General features: G+C 52.4%; 1 protein-coding gene across 2 annotated transcripts in view; it reads left to right on the forward strand.

Moving 5' to 3' along the window:
• Window positions 1-16,518, forward strand: part of Dlg5 (discs, large homolog 5 (Drosophila)) — a gene marked incomplete at its 5' end in the record, with an annotated part of 118,281 nt that continues 101,763 nt past the window's right edge. For both annotated transcript variants that reach the window (XM_005389900.2, XM_005389902.2), the window contains 1 exon segment: window positions 1-277. In XM_005389900.2, the coding sequence (XP_005389957.2) occupies window positions 1-277 (277 nt within the window).

The following is a 16,518-nucleotide window of genomic DNA, read 5'->3' on the forward strand; positions in this document are numbered from 1 at the left end:
GCCCGGTGTCAGCAGAGCCTGGCGCAGGCCATGACCGAGGTGGAAGCCGTGCTCGGGCTGCTCGAGGCCGCGGGCGCGCTCAGCCCCGGCGAGCGGCGGCGGTTGGACGCGGAGGCCGGGGGCGCCAAGGCGGAGCTGCTGCTGAAGCTGCTGCTGGCCAAGGAGCGCGACCACTTCCAGGACCTGCGCGCCGCGCTGGAGAAGACGCAGCCTCACCTGCTGCCCATTCTCTACCTGGACGGCGTCGCGGGGCCGCCGCAGCCCGCCGAGGGCGCCGGTGAGTGCGTGCGGGACCCCGCCCGGGGACCTCGCGCCGCCTGGGTGGCCGCGGGTGGCACCTTCCCGCTGCGAGCCCACCCGCGGAGGGGCGATGCCTGCGCCCCGAGGTCGCCCCTCCGCCCCCAGCCCCGCCTGCACAGTGCCCCCCTGGAAGGCCGTCCGCTCCCAGGTGCCCGGCTGCAGGGACCTTTGCAGGCCACCAGCTCCAGCCTTGAGGTGGGGGCCCGGGGGGTGCCTCAGGGGTGTCAGTTCCCCTCCTGAGCTGCTCCATCTAGCCCTCGTCAGTCCTCTGGAGCCTGCGCTTGCCTCTAATCAGCGGTGCCACCTAGAAGGGAACCTGGGCCAGGACCCGTGCTGGTACATTTTGGTCCCTGCCACTCGGTTTCGGGACCACCGTTGTCTTTTGAGTTTCTCACTGTCTGGGCCCCCTTTCCTTTGCCCAGCCTCTTAGCTCGCTGGGACTTGTGGTTGATTATGCACAATGCCTGCCCAGGTTTCTTTGGAAACTGTGGGCCCGGAAAAGTTGGGGAAGTTGCATTGCACCATGGGAAAATCCTCGTCGCGGGCTGGGGCTCAGTTCCCTGCCGAGAGCCCCGAGCTGCCTGAGGCGGGAGGCTGGTGGGGGCTGGCTCCCTTGGGGGGGCGTCTTCAGAGCCGCTGTGTGCTGGCTCTGGGGGTGACTGGCTTTGTAAGTCCGCGTGTGGGGGCAGGGTGCTGCTGGCAGCGTGTGATGAGTGGCGGTCTTGTCCTGTCTGGGTCCGGGAGTGTGGAAGAGCTAGGGCGCTCACCCAGGGAGAAGGAGAACTAGCAGTTACTGTGCACCTACTGTTGAGGCAGGTACTCTGCTTTATCGAGTTTAACGGATGTCACCGCCGTGGGAGCCGGCTGTGAGCTGGCTGGTACTCCCGCTTTGCCAAAAAGAAAACTTTTGCCTGCAGTGGTTAACATACTGAGAAAGTATTGGGCACCAGGAGTTTTGAATTATGATCTGTTGTTTTGGTTAACTCGTTCAGAACCGGGAACGGTAAGTACCTTTTTTGTCCCTCCGAGTCTTTTCTTTGTTTCTAAGAGTGAGCTGATATGTGCAATAAAAATAAATAAAGACGCACGTATAAAAGGCAAACAGTGAACCGGGAGGGCTGAAAAAAACTGCCCTTAGCGATTTGGGCAGAGACCAAGGAGCCCGGTTTATGTGGCTGTTAAAGGTCTCACTTATTAAGAGGGTGATGTTATAAGGTGTTCTTGGTAACAGCTCTCATCTCCACGGGCAACTTCACTTTTTATAGCTGAAGGACACTGACAGCCAGCCAGATAGCAGGTCTCGCACTGCTGGCTTCCCGGTTTCTACCTTACGCTGTGACACTCTTGAATCTGTGTCCCTCAGACCTGCCTTCGTGCCCGGAACTGTGGTTGTAGCCAGTTGCTGGGCAAATCCAGCCTGTCCTGGGGTAGTCTGCGCAAGGTGCTGAGCAGGGGCCGTCAGATGTGGCCATGAGGATGCAGACAGCTGGGGCTGTCATCCAGGTGCTTTTTTCTTTTTAATTGCCGATCTCTGATTTTGGAGGAGGAAGTTTAGCCACTGTGTGTTTCTAGAAGTCCTTCCCCAGGGAAGCCCAGACTTGAAGTCCTTGGAGTGTGCGTGAACCAGCAGTAGCTTTCATCTTTGCACTAGATAAATTAGGGGATGTATCGCTATTCATTAGAGCCCTTCCTTTCTTCTTCCGGTGCAGAAGGTAGGGCCTCTGCGGACTGAAGTTCTGTGAGAGGCAGTACTGGCTTCTAAAGAGGGGACTGGATTGGGTTTGGATTTTATACTCAGGGCACGGATTTTTAGACCCGTTTCCTCACCATTCAGAGTTCTGTGGCTTCCAAGAGGGTCGCAAAGTCCTTAGAAAATTAATTTTCAAGGGGAAGTTAATTTAATTTAATTTATTTATTTTGTGGTTTTTTTTTTTGAGACAGGGTCTCACTGTGTAGTGCAGGGTGTCCTTGAACTCACAGCGATCCTCTTGCCTCAGCCTCCCGAGTGTTGGGTTGATGGGGTGCCCCACTACATCTGGCTCATTTTATTTTATTATTTATTTATTTATGTATTGACTTACTTTTGTCTCTTTGAATAGGGGCCTTACTGTGCAGTTCAGGCTGGCCTGGAGCTTACTTTGTAGCCGAGGCTGGCCTCGTACTCCCAATGATCCTCCTGCCTCAGCCTCCTAAGTGCTGGGATTACAGGCGTGCGCCACCACGCCTGACTTCATTTTATTTTAACTGTTAGGTGAAAATTAAGATAGCATTTGGTCTGGCTACTTGGAACCTCTTGGGGTAGGGGTGACATGGTGTGTGAATAAGCAGTGATGTGTTGGGGACTTTGTAAAGGACAGATCACTCTGCCTGGGTTTTCCTCCTTGTAGGGCAGAGCTCAGCCAGCGAAGGAGCGGCTGTGGCAGGAGGGAAGGCAGCACTGCTCTTAGCTCGAAGGGCCCATATCAGGGGAGTGCTGTGTCCTGCCTCCTCCACTCCCCGCCATTGCCACGCCGGTGCAGCTCTCGGAGGGAGGCCCTTGTGGAGCCCGAGGGAGGAACCAGCTGGCTTCTCTTCCCGTACTTCAAGGTGTCCCCTTTGTCACCGTCTAGGGAGGTGGCACCGTCACCTGCTACGGCGCTTCTTTGGTGGGTTCCACAGCTCTGGTGTGAATGCCCTTCCCCGGTGGGCACTAGTGTTGTGGGAGTCTGCAGTGCCCACGCTCGCTCAGCTCCCTGACTTGGAGGGCAGTTGAGTGGGAGGCGGGGCTCCCATGCTAAGTTTGCTAGCACATTGCTGCTTGGCATTGGGCAGCTTCCTACCCGACTCACTGGTTCTGTGGCCATCCAGGTGGGACGAGTGATGCCTGTTATCTTCGTGACACTTTCCCTGTCACGTGTGAGGGAGAACTCCCAGGGCAGAGAGGCGCCTGCTGGAGGCGAGGCTGGGCCCCTTGCTCCCGATGTCTCATCTGGGGGTGGGTTTCCTCCCACCCGATCAGGCCTTCCCAGGCCTTCCCACTACTGTTTCAGGCTACTTCCTGTCCTTGAGGAACCCTGGGATCATAGCTTTTTCTTGTCTCTGATACGGGAATCTTTAGGGAGGATGCAGACACCTTCACCCCAGCTGATAGGTGCCGGGGAGGGGCGAGGAGTGCGCAGCTCTTCTGAGTAGCTCGGGTCTGTGTTCTTCCTAGTTGTCGCAGAACCTAGTTCGGTCATTCTTTTGTTTTGTTTTTGTGTTTGTTTCTATCGTTGATGCAGTTTCGAAGTCAAGGTTTCTCCAAGTATAAATAAAACATAAAATAAAAGCTAGATGATAGGCAGCAGGGAGATCTTTCAGAAACAGGGGGAGGGGAATGGACCAAGTGGTGGGGGGAGTAGAGGGGAAGTGAAAAGAATTACGTGTTTTGCCCCTGTACCAACTCTGCATGAGGGATATACTCATGACGTGGTGCCAGTGTAGTCGTAAAAATAAACATTAAAAAGAGTAGGCTCTCTTCCTTGAAGTCCCCAGACACCTGCCTGTGCGGTGACCTCAGTATCCTCATCTGTGAGATGGGCTGAGGAGCCCAGCGGCCTGCCTCTGCGCCGGGGAGGGCAGGAGGCATCCAGGAGGATGGAGCGCTGGTCCCGTGTGCACAGGCAGGGGTGCATAGATGTAATTCCAGCCTGCGGCTTGTCACCTTGCTGGGGAATGGGACGCTGGGGAGAGTGGCATCCCGAGGCGGACCTGTCGGGCAGTGCAGACCGGCTCGCTCTCGCCTGCCTGGCATTGCCCCTGGGTGGCAGGGAAAGGGGTACAGAGGGAAACTGGAGGGCCAGGGTGCCCAGCTGAGGGAGGGATTTGCGTGCTGCTTGGGATGATTGTAGAAGTGGAACCTGGAAGACTTTTTTTAAAAAAGGAGTCAGCCTGCCAGGCCCTCTAGCAGGTGAGCGCACTGGCTGCAGAATGACAGGCGTGGGTTATTTATTATTCAGTGGAAGTGACCTGTGCCTTGTGTCTTGGGCTGTCCCTTTGGGCGCCAGCCACCTTTTCTTCATCCACGCTGCCCGGAGGGTCAGCAGGGGAAGGGGCAGAGGGAAAGGCTCTGATCCCCGCCATAGCTCTTCGGGTTTTTCAGTCTGTGTTATTGGAAGGGAGCCGCAGAGGGACTTGAAAGTGTTGGTTGATAAGATGTTTCTAAGTGCAGGGCAGCTTTCGTTTCTTTCTGTGTGTATTAGTTCAGGCCACCTTTATTGTAAGTGACAGCAATGTAGCTCAAGCCACCTAGACAGAGAAGAGAGTTGTATTGATTTAGACAGAGATGTGCACCGTATGGTGGTGGTAGTGAACAATGGGCCAAGTAGATGATAATGACTATAGATATAATTTAATTTTGTTTTGTTTTCTTTTTTTTGAGACAGGATCTTGCTATGTAGTTCGGCCTGGCCTTGAACTCACTGTAGAGTCCAGGCTGGCCTCAAATTTATGGTGATCCTCCTGCCTCAGCCTCCCGAGTACTGGGATTGCAGGTGTGTGCCCCCATGCCCGGCATATCTCTAAGTGATAAATGACTACACCCAAAACCTTGCGATCACTGGAAGGCAGTCGATCCCCCGAACATTTGGTGCTTTTCCTCTGGTTCTCGAATGTGGGCTCAGGCGTTTCTGGGCTGCCTCTTCACAGCTCCTGGCCAGAGAAGAAAGGGAACTCTGTCCAGTCAGACCGTGCAGAAGACCGTCCTGGAAGGACTGATTGCCCACCAGCGTTACGTGTTCCTGTGAGGCCCAGTCACTGTGGCCAGATTTGAGGACTAAGATGGGCCCAGCAGTACGCAGGATGTGGGGAGCCTGTGACTGGTGGCCTGTCCAGTACCACGTGGCCTTTTAGTGGGCACAGAAGTAATTTTCCAGGGGAGGATGAGCTGGGTGTCTTAGTCAACGTCTCATCCTGGAGTAAAATACCCAACACCCACAATTTAAAGGAGAAGTTGGCTGAGTGTGGTGGCGCACACCTGTAATCCCAGCACTTGGGAGGCTGAGGCAGGAGGATCACTGCAAGTTTGAGGCCAGGCTGGGTTACCTAGTGAGTTCAAGGCCAGCTTGAACTGCATAGTGAGACCCTGTCTCAAAAACACAAAGATAAAAAAAGGAGAAGTTTATTTTGGTATTTAGAGGGTTCCGTCCATAGTCGGCTGGCGCCCAGGCTGGAAGGGTATGGTGAGGGGATCTGGCGGAGGAGAGCTGCTCATGTCACGGCGGCGGTCAGGAGGCAGAGAGAGAAGGGAGGAGCCAGGGAGGGAGACTTAGCTTGCCAGATGACTTCCCAGCGACGTGCTGTAACCAGACCCCACCTCCTAGCAGCCAGTGGATTAATCCACCGTTGAGTACAGCACTCTCCAAGCACGTGAGGCTCTTGGGGGGCACCCCACATCTAAAGCATAGCAGGCAGGGACGCTGTGTGGGTCTAACCCCCACATGTCACCTTTGCAAATAGTAGACGAGGGCATCACTGGAGCGAGGGGGCCGTGGTCACCCAGAGCTTCCTAGGGAGTCCAGCCCGTCCCCCAGGAGATCCCCTCATGCTGTGCCACAGCTAGAGTTTCCAAGGTGCCGGTGCTCAGGTCTCTGCCGGCCCCCGTACGTACACCTGCCCCTGCCGTGCCTGCTGTGAGTCCCTCGCTCCTGGCATGGGCTGCCCAGGCAGGATGACAGACAAGAAGACGAAGAAGAACACGAAGGCTGGAGAAGAGGTTCACAAATATCACAGCCTGGCGAGCATCCCCCTCCTCTTCCAGCAGAGACTTTTATTAGGGACTGTGCCTAGACTCTACCAGCAAGCCTTCCCGGTGCTTTTTTTTTTTTTTTTTGAGATGGCGTCTCTCCTAAGTTACCAAGTTGCCCAAGCTGACTTTGAACTTGCAGCCCTCCTGCCTCAGCCTTCTGAATGCTGGGGTTGCAGAAGGCACCACCACAAGTCTTAACAGCTCTGCTCCTTTTAGCGTCATGTGGTGGAAGTTAACCCTTGGGCCGCAGCCCTGCCCTGTCCTGCCCTGCTGAGCAGCCCTGTCTGGCCAGCGGGATGGAAGCAGACTGCAGCAGGCCCTGTGCAGATGGACCTCACAGCTAGAACGTAAGGAGCTGTGTTTTGGGAAGTAATTATGTAGATCTCTGTGCTAAATGCTGCAGACAAATTTAAGATTGGTAAAATCTGAAAAAAGAAAAAAAATTTGTAAAAAATGATTTTTGTTTTCCATTTCCTTTTTCATCCTGTAGCTGGGAAATTTTGTGGAAATTTAATAATGAAGCAGAACCTGTACTTTTTTTTTTTTTTTTTTAATCATGGTGGCACATTGGGGTGATTTAGTGGCACATAAGTTTCCCAGAGGCCTTACATTGATTGCATGATGGCCAAGCTCCTGGGAAGTCGGGCTGATTTGGTTGATGAGCCTTGTCTGTCGTTTAAAAAAAATGTTGATTTTTATTAGTACACATTGCAGGATGCAGTGATTACATCCCCGGTGGGAAGTTCAGACCTCTACATAACGCCGCCTGATTCTTTTCACATCCTTTTCCACTTCTCTCTTTCCCCTCCTGACACTCCCTGCATCTCTTGGTCCCCTTCTCATTTGCAAAAACTCTTATCTCCCCATCCTGTGATCTTTTACTTTGGTTTTTATTTATGTTTCGGGTTTCTCATGTAAGAGAAAACATACCATAGTTAAGCTTGTGTGTCTGATTTGTTTCATGTAACATTATGGTCTCAAGGTGCATTGATTTTCCTAGAAGTGATTCAAGTTTATCTTTCTTTATAGCAGAGTAATACTCCACTGTATATAAATACCACATTTTTTTCTTCCTTTTTTGTTTGTTGTTTTGGTTTCTTTTGTCTTTGAGACAGGGTCTCTCTGTGAAGTTCAGTCTGGCCTTGAGCTCACTTTGTAGCCCAGGCTAGTCTTGAACTTGCAACAATCTTCCTGCCTCAGCCTCCTAAGTGCTGGGATTACAGGTGTGTGCCACCATGCCTGGCTTTCTTTTTGTTTTTTTTGAGACAGGTTCTTGCTATGCAGTTCAGCCTGGCCTTGAACTCACTATGTAGCTCAGGTTGGCCTCCAACTCCCCTGCTTCAGCCTCCCGAATGCTAGGATCACAGGTGTGTGGCAGTGCCCCGGCCCACATTTTCTTTACTTGTTCATCTGTTGATGGACATGGCCCTTTCCAAGACGGTCTGCATTTTGGAGCCTGACCTCTTACCCCTTTATCTCAAGGTGCTGTTTCCAGTCCTACTCTCATTCCTAACCCTGGGGCCAAACACAGCTCTTTCTCCTCAAAATAAAACAAAACACAGCGCCAACCATTTCATGATCCCGTTTGACAATCAGTGGTGGGGACAAAGGAGAGTGTTTTGTTGTTGCTGTGAGCCTGTGAGAGCTAGTAGTAAGAGGAGACTGAAATCAGCCTTAGAAATGGAAAAACGGGACTGTCCTGCTGCGACTTCTGGGGGACTTCTTGTCAGCGTGCTAGGCAGGTGTGAGGTGGCTCTTCCCGGGCTGTGGGGCTCAAGAGCAGAATGCGATTGCGTGAGCTGAGAGCACCCCCATGCTGGCGATGTCCGGAACAGTGCTGGCCCGAGGTAGGCACTGGGCGCCTTTGGGTTGACCGGAAGAGTGGTCAGCTGTGGGTAGGGCGCATGGCGTGTCTGCGTCTGGACCTCTTCGCACACACATGCAGATTCCTGAGCGGTGACCTCAGGGTGGCAGAAGGCTGTGGGAGAGGAAGAAGGCTTGGGCAAGTCCCAGATGCACACACAGATGTCACCACCCACGGAAAATCTGTGCCCGAAGCAGGTGGCGTGACCTTGGCGTCCCAAGTCCCCAAGGTCACCCGTCAGGTACAGGCAGTGTGGGGCGGGCTGCCAGGAGCCTTGTGGCTGCCTGCGTCTCCTCCTGGAGGACTGGGGAGTGTGAATGTCAGCTTGCTGTCCTACAAAGAGCCCGGAATGGGGCTGTGCCTCCAAGTTCGACGCCTCAACCTCGGCTGGGCTTTTAGGGCAATGGTAAAAACAGAAGAGGGAGCACTGATGGGGGCGTTGTGCAGTCCGGTGGGGTTCTGGGCTCTCCCCAGATGGCATCTGGTCCCGAGATGTGTGGCAGTTGGGTTGGGCTGGATTTCGGGGGCTCACTCCAGCTGGATGCCGCGATTGCTGTTAATCTACTGTGATGGCAGCATGGAGTGCTTTTTGATGCTCTGAATTTCTATTTCCTGACAAAGAAAGCGGAGGGAGAGGAGTGTTTTCTGTCAGTGTTTTCCTTGCCAAGCCCACTGTGTCCTGCAGCCCCCGGGGGAGGGGTCTTGCAGTGATCTGCGGCCCTGGGAAAGCAGGGATGCTGGGTGTGTTCGGGGAGAATTTTCAAGGGATGAGCTCAAGGGAAATTGGGTCTTTGTAAACCATTTACCTGGGACAGATGGCATATCTCTGAGTTGCCTCTATTGATCTTTTTAAGGCAGAGTTCCACGAAAGTGCTGAAGAAACATTTTTAACCCCAGCAGACATTTCGAGTGCCCTACGCCGGCATAATCCATTCCTCTAAAACCCTGGTGGATAATTCTCCTAACTGTTGACCTTGAAGTTTATTTCATACTAAGGGTCATAACCTATTTGCTTTGAGGTTTTTTTTAAAATTGTAGTAAGATTTTTCTTTTCTTTTTTTTTTTTCTTTTTTTGTCTTTTTGAGGCAGGGTCTTGCTATGCATTTCAGGCTGGACTTGAACTCACTTTGTAGCTCAGGCTGGTCTCGAACTCACAAGATGATCCTCCTGCCTCAGCCTCCCAAGTGCTGGAATTACAGGCATGTTCCATCACTCCCAGCAAATTGTAGTAAGATTTATCTAACATAAAATTCAACATTTGAACCGTTCCTTTCTAAAAGTGTGGCAAAATATAGATATAATGAAACTGACTATTTTGACCTGTTGTTTTGTTTTGTTTTATTTGAGACAGGGTCTCACTATGCATTTCAGGTAGGCCTTGAACTCACTGTGTAGCTCAGGCTGGTCTTGAACTGGCCGTGATCCTCCTGTCTCAGCCTCTTGGTGCTGGGATCACAGGCGTGCACCACTGCTCCTGGTTAGAAGAACTCTGTTAAACGATGCTGCCGTCCAGCTGTGGGATGGGCCGTTCCGGGTACCCCTTCCTACAGGTGCCCGCGTAGAGCTTGGGGGGCAGAGGGTGGTGATTCAGGGGATGAGCTGCACAGTCCATCCCTGTGCGCCCAAGCCCTCAGGTTCCTCACAGGGTGTTGCAAACAGTGAAGTGAAATAAAGCATCTGAAGTATAAATGTCTGGGCATGAATTCTTGTTTTTTTTCTTTGTTTTGTCTTTTTGAGACAGGGTCTTGCTGTGCAGTTCAGGCTGGCCTTGAGCTCACTTTGTAGTCCGGGCTGGCCTTGAATTCGCAATGATCCTCCTGCCTCAGCCTCCCGAGTGCTGGGATTACAGGCATGCGACACCATGCGCAGCTAATTCTTGTTTTTAATATCCTTGGGGTCTTTTTTTTAACTGGACTCTTGGGTGAAAGTGAGACGTGGAGTGGATGAAGGAGGCGCTGTGACGATTGGGAGTCGGGGCCTGGAGCTTGTGCTTTTCCCTCTAGCTGCCCTGCGGCCTCTCCACAGGGTTCGCTGGGGTTCTCCAGGGTTCCAGGGAATATACTTTGCACACCGCTGGCCTGGATACTTGTATTCTGAGCATCTGTTGGGACAGAGAAGAGCCATCTGAACGCCTCACTTTCTTTTGTCCTGTGAGTCACAGTCGGTGCCAGAGCTATGTTCTCCCAGGGCTACTCTTGTCTCCGCCGACTTCCTCTGTTTACCTTTGTTGGTTTCCTTTTGGGCTTAACCATGCTTTTAAAATGACAGATGACCACAGCATGGCTAATAAAAACCACTCTCTGCTCCTCAGGATAGCAGTGTGGGGAGGAGGAGGGTGAAGCCCCATCAGATGGTCAGTTGCCCTGACGAGTGGTTACCTGTGTGTCTTTTTTTTTTTTTTTTGGAGAGAGAGTCTCACTTTGTAGTTCAGGCTGGCCTTGAACTCACTAGGTAGCCCAGGCTGGTCACAAATTTGTGATGATCCTCCTGCCTCAGCCTCCCAAGTGCTGGGATTACAGCATGTGCCACTATGCCTGGCTCACCTGTTTTGAAAACTCATTCTCGGGCTTTTCCTTTTTCTGTTCTTTTCTTTTTTAACCTGAAATATTGTCACTAGTTGGCTCTGTCCTACATTTTGTAAGAGAACAATAGCCACTGATCTGTAAACAAGCCCCTGCTTGTAGGTAGGCTGTGGAGGAGTCTGAGCTGCTGTGTGGGACACAGTGTCTTTGGGGATGATCGATCAATTGCCCCAGAGCAGAGCTGCTGTCCTGGCAGGCTTGTCCAGCCAGGCTGTGTTTCCTGTGCTTACAGGGTGGGTATAGGTGTGGCGTTACCCTCAGAGTCACCTCAGCTTACCTGTCTGAGTGGCACCTGTCACTGGCCCTGGGACCTCCACAGGTATCTATTGTCCGAGTGTGAAAACCGGTCCAGCAAGTATTGTGAAGAGATAGCAAAACGCGTGGGAGAAACTTAATTTTATTTATCTCTTTTAAGGTAAAAAGTAATGCTTTAAAATATGTTAATTTAAAAGAGTATTAGGACAAGCCGGGCATGGGGTGCACGCCTGTAATCCCAGCATTCTGGGAGGCAGGAGGAGCACAGATTTGAACCCAGTCTGGGCAGTGGAGTGGCTTAGCACGATCCTGTCTCAAAATAAAAAACACGGGCTGAGGCCATAGCTCCTTGTGGAGGTCCTGGATTCAATCCCTGGTTCCACCAAAGAAAGAGAAGGGAAGAGAACGGTGGTCTTTTTCCGTTCTCAGCCCCCACTGATCTTCCCACTTCGAGTCTCCCTCTCTCCTCGGCCGGAGCCGGCCTTCCTGTTTACTTTTGTGAACCAACAGACCACGCATGCACACCCCGGCTAGCAGGCCCTTGGAGACCACTTTGCCCAAGTCCTTCAACTCCAGATGCGGAACAGTTCGAGGCCACGCCGTGACCCTCCGGGATCCCACGGGTGCTGCGGGCAGAGCTCTGTGCCTGGCTGGAAGCGGCTGGGTGGGGAGCCTTGGCCCGGCTGGTTTTTCCTGCTGTGCGCCTGGCCTGGCAGGCATGGGGACCTCAAGGTGCAAAGAGTTATGGCGCAGTCTCTTCCTCCTGAGCATCACACAGAATCTTCTGTGAGCCACGCAGTCGCCATTGATGGCGTACAGCTGAAGGCGGGCAGCTCACTCAGGCTGCCAGCTGCCCAGAGGCTGGGCAGGCTTTGGCGTCTTCAACGCTTGTTTTATAAAGACCACATTTGTTCGGGTCCCCAGGGCGCCTGTGAACATCCATGCTGAGGTTTCTGGGTCTTGAGCCCGGGACGCCCTCCGCAAGCATCCGTCTGTCCGGCGGGTGTGTGGGAGCACCTGTCACCCGGCGTGGTTTTTGGATGCAGACACAGGACATGGCATCTAAATTTAGTGCTGAGTCAGAGAACGGGTCTGACTTGGCAGGAGGGCCCTCTGTGGCTCTCTTTCTGTGATACAGCAGAAGTTCTGGGCGCCTCTCCCATGACTTCTTAGTGCTTAGTCACAGGACAAAGTTCAAGCAGGAAAATGATGTCCCAAGCTGCTGGCGCTTTGACAACGATAAGAGGATCGAGTAAAGGCAAAGGCCCAGGATCACCGAGTCGGGGATCACTGTGACGGATGGCCACAGAGGGAGGCGGAGCCAGGAAAAAGCAAGAAAGTAAACAAACCACAGGGTGATTGTTCTGAGTCTGCCCCCCTGAAAACAGCGGCTCAGGCCGTGTGTATGACTGTGCATGCTTTTGTATTTTCCTTCCTTTTTCTTTCTGGTAGAGAGCAACAGATGACTTATAAGTATCTTACCACTCTCCCACTCCTACTTTTTTTTTTTTTTTGAGACAGGGTCTCGCTATGCAGTTCAAGCTGGCCTTGAGCTCACTTTGTAGCCCAGGCTGGTCTCGAACTCACAAGATCCTCCTGCCTCAGCCTCCTGAGTGCTGGAATTACAGGCGTGTGCCACCACACTCAGCTCCACTTCTGTTTTAAGGTCTCAGGGAGAGGGAACAAAACTGCTCACCTGCCCAGCTTTCTGTGGGAAGTTGTGACATTTTGTGTACGCTGTTTTGCCTTGACTCTTTCATTGAATCAGTCATTGTGTATTAGAGAAAGGCTGTTACTGAATTTGAAGTCCTCCTGCCTCAGCCTCCCAAAGTGCTGGGATTAACAGGCATGTGCCACCAAGTCTGGCTATGTTACTAACTTGAAACAGGATTTTGCTATGTAGTTCATGTATGCCCTTGAACTCACTATCTAGCCCAGGCTGGACTTGAACTTACAGTGCTTCTCCTGCTAGAGCCTCTCAAGTGCTGGGTTGTAGGTGTACACCCCCACGCCTGACTTACAGGGTTGTGTTCTTGCAGAGGGGATGTCCATGGTGTTAGAGTGCAGCCTAGCCAGATTCAGACCCGACTTTTGTATGATTGTCCTCCCTCCTTCCCTGTCAGTCTGTCCGGGTCTCTGCTTCAGACTGGGCTTTACTGGGTACCAAGCCTGCCAGGGTGAGAAAGCTGCTGCTGACATCACCCATGAACAGACTGCAGACCCATCTCAACGTGGATTTGTTTTTTTAGCCAAAATATATAGCATATTGCTCCCCAGCGGTTTTCCTTTGTCATTGCCATTCCATAACTTTAAGAAATGTCAGAAAGTAGCAGGGTGTGGGGGCTGGGGATTTAGCTCAGCGGCAAAAAGCGCCTGCCTGGCAAGCGCAAGGTCGTGAGTTCGGTTCCCGGTACTGGAGAAAAACCAAAAAAAACCAAAAACAAAAAAAAACAACAAAAAAAGAAAGTAGCAGGGTGTGGTAGGCTGAGGTAGAAGGATTACAAGTTCAAGCCCAGCCTGAGTAACCTAGCTGTCAATGAGTGAATGAATGAATGAATGAATGGGCTGGGGATGTAGCTCAGTGGTAAGAGTGCTTGCCAACCTTGTGTGAGGCCCTAGGTTCAACCCTCAGTGCCACAAAACCAAAACCAATCAAAGCCCCCCCAAAACTAGAAAATAGAAATGCCAGAGGGTAATCAGTCTGGCTTCCTGCCTTCCATTTTGTGACTTACAGCACACAGTAAAAGATTGTGTCTAAAAATCTAAGATTCTCAACAGGTCACAAAAATAGGCTTCTGTCCCCTGTTTGAGTTTATGGCCTCATTGGAAAGCCCACAGGTGAGATAGAGCCCTCTGTGAATGGGGCTGTGAGGAGCTTGGAGCAGGTGCTGGGGGCCAGGCCCGTGGGAGACGCAGGAAGGCCTGGTGGCTGCTCCTCATCATTTTCTCTGAGGCTGAAAGGGTCAGCAAGGATGATCTGTGTCATATGGAGGCCAGAGGGGCAGTGAGCAGTGGGTGAGGGTGTGGATGCTGGCCCAGCGGATCCCCTGAGGTTTCCTGGGAATTGTGGGGTGGATTGGCACGTTGGCTTTTCCTAAGCTTCAAGTCCGAGGATGGTCACCAGGATACCTGGGCATGAGCATCCCTATGTCCCCTAGGGAGTTCCCACGTGGTGACCTTGTGTCTGGGGAGGGAAAGGGAGCGGCTGGGGAGTGAGTGACCACAGCTGTCCAGCTGCATCCCGTGGTGACCTCAGGTAACTAGGAGGCAGGTGCTTGTGTATTGATGGGATGCTTTGTTGGTTACTTTTGTATTTATCTTCTCTCTCTTTTTTTTTTTTTTTTTCCGGTACTGGGAATTGAACTCACAACCTTGCACTTGTCAGGCAGGTGCTGTGCCGCTGAGCTAAATCCCCAGCCCCTCTATTTATCTTCTCATCTGAGCTCTTTTAGGGGTCCATAGTTACAAATGAGGATATGAAAGGGGAAGGCCAGGTTACTTGGAATCAAACAACCAAGCATAGTAGTGCACACCTATATTCCCAGCCTCCCTTGGGAGGCTGAGGCAGGAGGATCCTCACTAGTTCAAGGCTACTGTGGCTTACATAGTGGGTTCAAGATCAGCCTGGAATACATAGTAAGACCCTGTCTAAAAAACCAAAGGGGAAGAAAAAGGCAAGTTGCTTTTCACATCTGCCTTAGTTTCTCCATCTGTGGAATGAGGTCAATAATAGCACCTGGCATGACTGCATAAGTGCTGAGAGCAGTACCGGGCCTGGGTAGGCCCCGGGTGAGCACAAGCTGTTGTCTGCATTGTTCCTGCCCCAGCCCCATGGCTATTAAAGTGCCACTGTAGGCCTGGAATACAGCAATGACATGCAGGGGACACATGTATTCAAAATGCTGTTTCAGAGCAAGTGCTTGTTCACCTCTTGCTCCCATGATCACCTGGGTGATTATTAAAATCACCCGTGTCCCCATTGGGTCCCCTGTTCATCCCACACTTAGGGCCTGGCCTCCAGACCAGGCCGGTTTGCAGCCTCTGGTTCCTGGTCCATGAGGCGGGTGTTCAGTGACCTTTCGATCAGCGTGACCTTGCTGGATTTGGGGAACAGGTGCAGGCTGCTCCAGGTGTGGCCAGGTCATGTGGTGAGTGGCATGTGGCATGAGCGCGCGTCACAGGCACTGGTGGGAGGACCAGATGACTGCCAGTGGAGGAGTGGCACTGAGTGCATGCTGCCCCTCCCTACCCCCAGCGGTGGCCTCCTGGGGAGGAGCCGGCCAGGCGGAGCAGGGAGCGTGCTGTCCTCGGGCCAGTGTTCAAGCGGCGGCCAGTGGCAATGCTCGACAGCCGCAGCGGAGACTTACTCAGGCGCGTGTGTTGCTGTTGCCGGCTGCTGTTGCTGGCTGCTGATGCTTCCTGTGGATAGTGCCTTTCCTGCTGGTCCCCTCCAGGCGTGGCTCAGGCAGGGTGGTGAGAGGCCACCCCAGGACACAGCCTTGAGCCCAACCCTCTGTACCTCTCTGGCTGGTGAACTGGAAGCTGGATAATGCCCACTGGGGGCGCTGACTGGCAGCACCTGGGTGGGTGGGATGAGCGCGAGCCTCTGCCCTCCCCCTGTATTCCCAGTGACCGACGTGACGCACACAGCAGGTTTGTGATGCGTCTTAGAGCAGTGTGTAGTGGACACATGAGAAACAGAGGGAGAGGGGTGATGCAATGCCGTCCTGCAAGGCAGTAACACAAAGCAACTCTGACCTCTCAGGAACATAGAGACCTACATGAGCAAATGGTCACCTACTTGTGTGGGAAGGGAAGGGGCATCATGAGAAATTACAGAGAGCCCTTCCCAGTCCTCGGCACAGCCCAGGAAGTTTTTATTTGTCATCCCATAAAAAGTTACTGGAACCCTACTGGGTTAATTCCAGTCTACCACCATCAGTGCAATCCATGACGAGAATAAAGACGCCAAGGTGTATTTGTAGTTATGGGGAGTCAAGGGGTCCTAAGTCCAGCCATGATGATGGCTATTCGGAACAAAGGCCTCAACCCAGGGCCTAACCCAGGTTTTATTCATTCATAAAGAAGGGAGTGGCTTCAGGATGAGTGACTGTGAAAATCGTGGGAAGTAGGTGAGTGCCATGAGCTGTGTAGGTAGGAGGCCTGAAATCACCTCTGCAAATGCAGACGGAAGGATATCCAGAAAGAGTAATCTGCATAACACAATGGAGATAGCATCTACTGTTTTGGGGTTGGTGGTCAGCTCTGATGTTCAAGCCCCAGGAACTCATAGCCGCTATACTGAGGCTCAGTCCCAGCCCACAGTGTGGAGCATTGGCTCACACATCCTGCCTCATCCCGGTTCACATGTGGGAGCAGTGGGAGGGGGTGGGGGGGAAACATACCTGCCGTCTTCAAAGACTACCATCAGCACCTTGGCTAGACCAGTATGCATTGCTTAAAGCCAATTGAAGGGATAAGGAAAGGGTCCTAGCCAGCTCTGCATGTATCAATACATGGAAGTAGGGCCAGGCTCAGCCAAAATGGAGTCCAAATTGCTCCTCCTTCAAGGAGAGTTGCCCAGGTGGTCCTCCACAAGAAATAAAGAAAATAAGAGGCAGGAAAGAAAGGAAAAACACATCACAATCCCATCCCACTGCTGGTTTCTTCTCCTTCTCCTTCTCCTTCTCCTTCTCCTTCTCCTTCTCCTTCTCCTTCTCCTTCTCCTTCTCCTTCTCCTTCTCCTTCTCCTT

The sequence above is a fragment of the Chinchilla lanigera genome, unplaced genomic scaffold, assembly GCF_000276665.1.
Source record: "Chinchilla lanigera isolate Chin_1 unplaced genomic scaffold, ChiLan1.0 scaffold00036, whole genome shotgun sequence".
NCBI classification, from domain to species: domain Eukaryota; kingdom Metazoa; phylum Chordata; class Mammalia; order Rodentia; family Chinchillidae; genus Chinchilla; species Chinchilla lanigera.